Source organism: Nothoprocta perdicaria, unplaced genomic scaffold (genome assembly GCF_003342845.1).
Source record: "Nothoprocta perdicaria isolate Ctin4 unplaced genomic scaffold, notPer1 scaffold_640, whole genome shotgun sequence".
Taxonomy (NCBI): Eukaryota; Metazoa; Chordata; class Aves; order Tinamiformes; family Tinamidae; genus Nothoprocta; species Nothoprocta perdicaria.
Window position 1 is genome coordinate 24,547 of NW_020455911.1, and position 976 is coordinate 25,522.

Below are 976 nucleotides of genomic sequence, written 5' to 3' on the forward strand. Positions count from 1 at the left end.
GATGAGAGCCGGAGAGGCCGGGATGAGAGCGGGATGATCCCAGGATGCTGCTGTGGGATGTGACCGGGATGGGAGCTGGAGAGGCCGGGATGAGAGTGGGATGATCCGGGGATGCTGCTGTGGGATGTGACCGGGATGGGAGCTGGAGAGGTCGGGATGAGAGTGGGATGATCCTGGGATGCCGCTGTGGGATGTGACCGGGATGGGAGCTGGAGAGGCCGGGATGAGAGCGGGATGATCCGGGGATGCCGCCGTGGGATGAGGGCGAGAACGCGGTCGCCGAGTGCCCCACGCTGGCCGTGCCGCGCAGCGCGCCGCGCTCCCGCACGGGGCCACGGCTCCTCCTGCGCGCCGCACCAGGAAAAGGGTCGTTTCCGCTCCTTTTTCCTGAAAAACACCAAGGGCACAAAGCCCGGACCGTGCCCCAGGGATGGCTGCCCGCTCCGGCGCCGCGTCACTGGTGCTGCTTCTTGTGCCGGAGGATCTCGGTGGGCGTGAAGGTGAAGTCCTGCTGGCAGACGTCGCAGCGGTAGGGCCGGTGCAGCGCCGTCGCCCGYGGGGCCGGGCCGCCGGCCTCCTCCTCAGCGGGCGCTGCAGGAGCGGGAGGGAGAGCGTCCGTGGCGCGCCGGAGCCCCGCGCGGGCGCTCCGCTTCCCCAGGCGCCCGCCGGCTCACCGTGCTCGGGCCGGCACGCGCTCTCGTGGCACACGCGCTCCAGCGGCGTGAGGGGCATGCGCAGCTCGCAGTGCGGGCACGTCCAGAAGCTCCGCAGGCAGTCGCCGTAGAGGTCCGTGTCGCTCTGCGGGACGCGGTGAGCGGCTGACGGGCGCGGGCACGGCGCRGCACGGCGCGGCACGGCGCGGCACTCACGGCCAGGCAGTTGTAGGTGAGGTACTCGGTGACCCTGTAGCCGCCTTTCACCTCGTCCGGCTTCAGCTCGGCGCCCTGGAAGAGCTCCGGGAGCGGCGGCGCGGCCG

The 976-nt window shown here is 71.8% G+C and overlaps 1 protein-coding gene across 1 annotated transcript in view; it reads right to left on the reverse strand.

Annotated features, from left to right (window-relative positions):
• Positions 1–359: 359 nt before the first annotated feature.
• DHX34 (DExH-box helicase 34) overlaps positions 360–976 on the reverse strand; it is a 9,575-nt gene continuing 8,958 nt past the window's right edge. The window contains exons 14-16 of the mRNA XM_026050058.1: positions 870–958; positions 661–798; positions 360–577 (exon numbers count right to left, since the gene is read on the reverse strand). Coding sequence (XP_025905843.1) covers positions 455–577; positions 661–798; positions 870–958 — 350 coding nt within the window. The 3' untranslated portion in view covers positions 360–454. The remainder of the gene's footprint in view (positions 578–660; positions 799–869; positions 959–976) is intronic.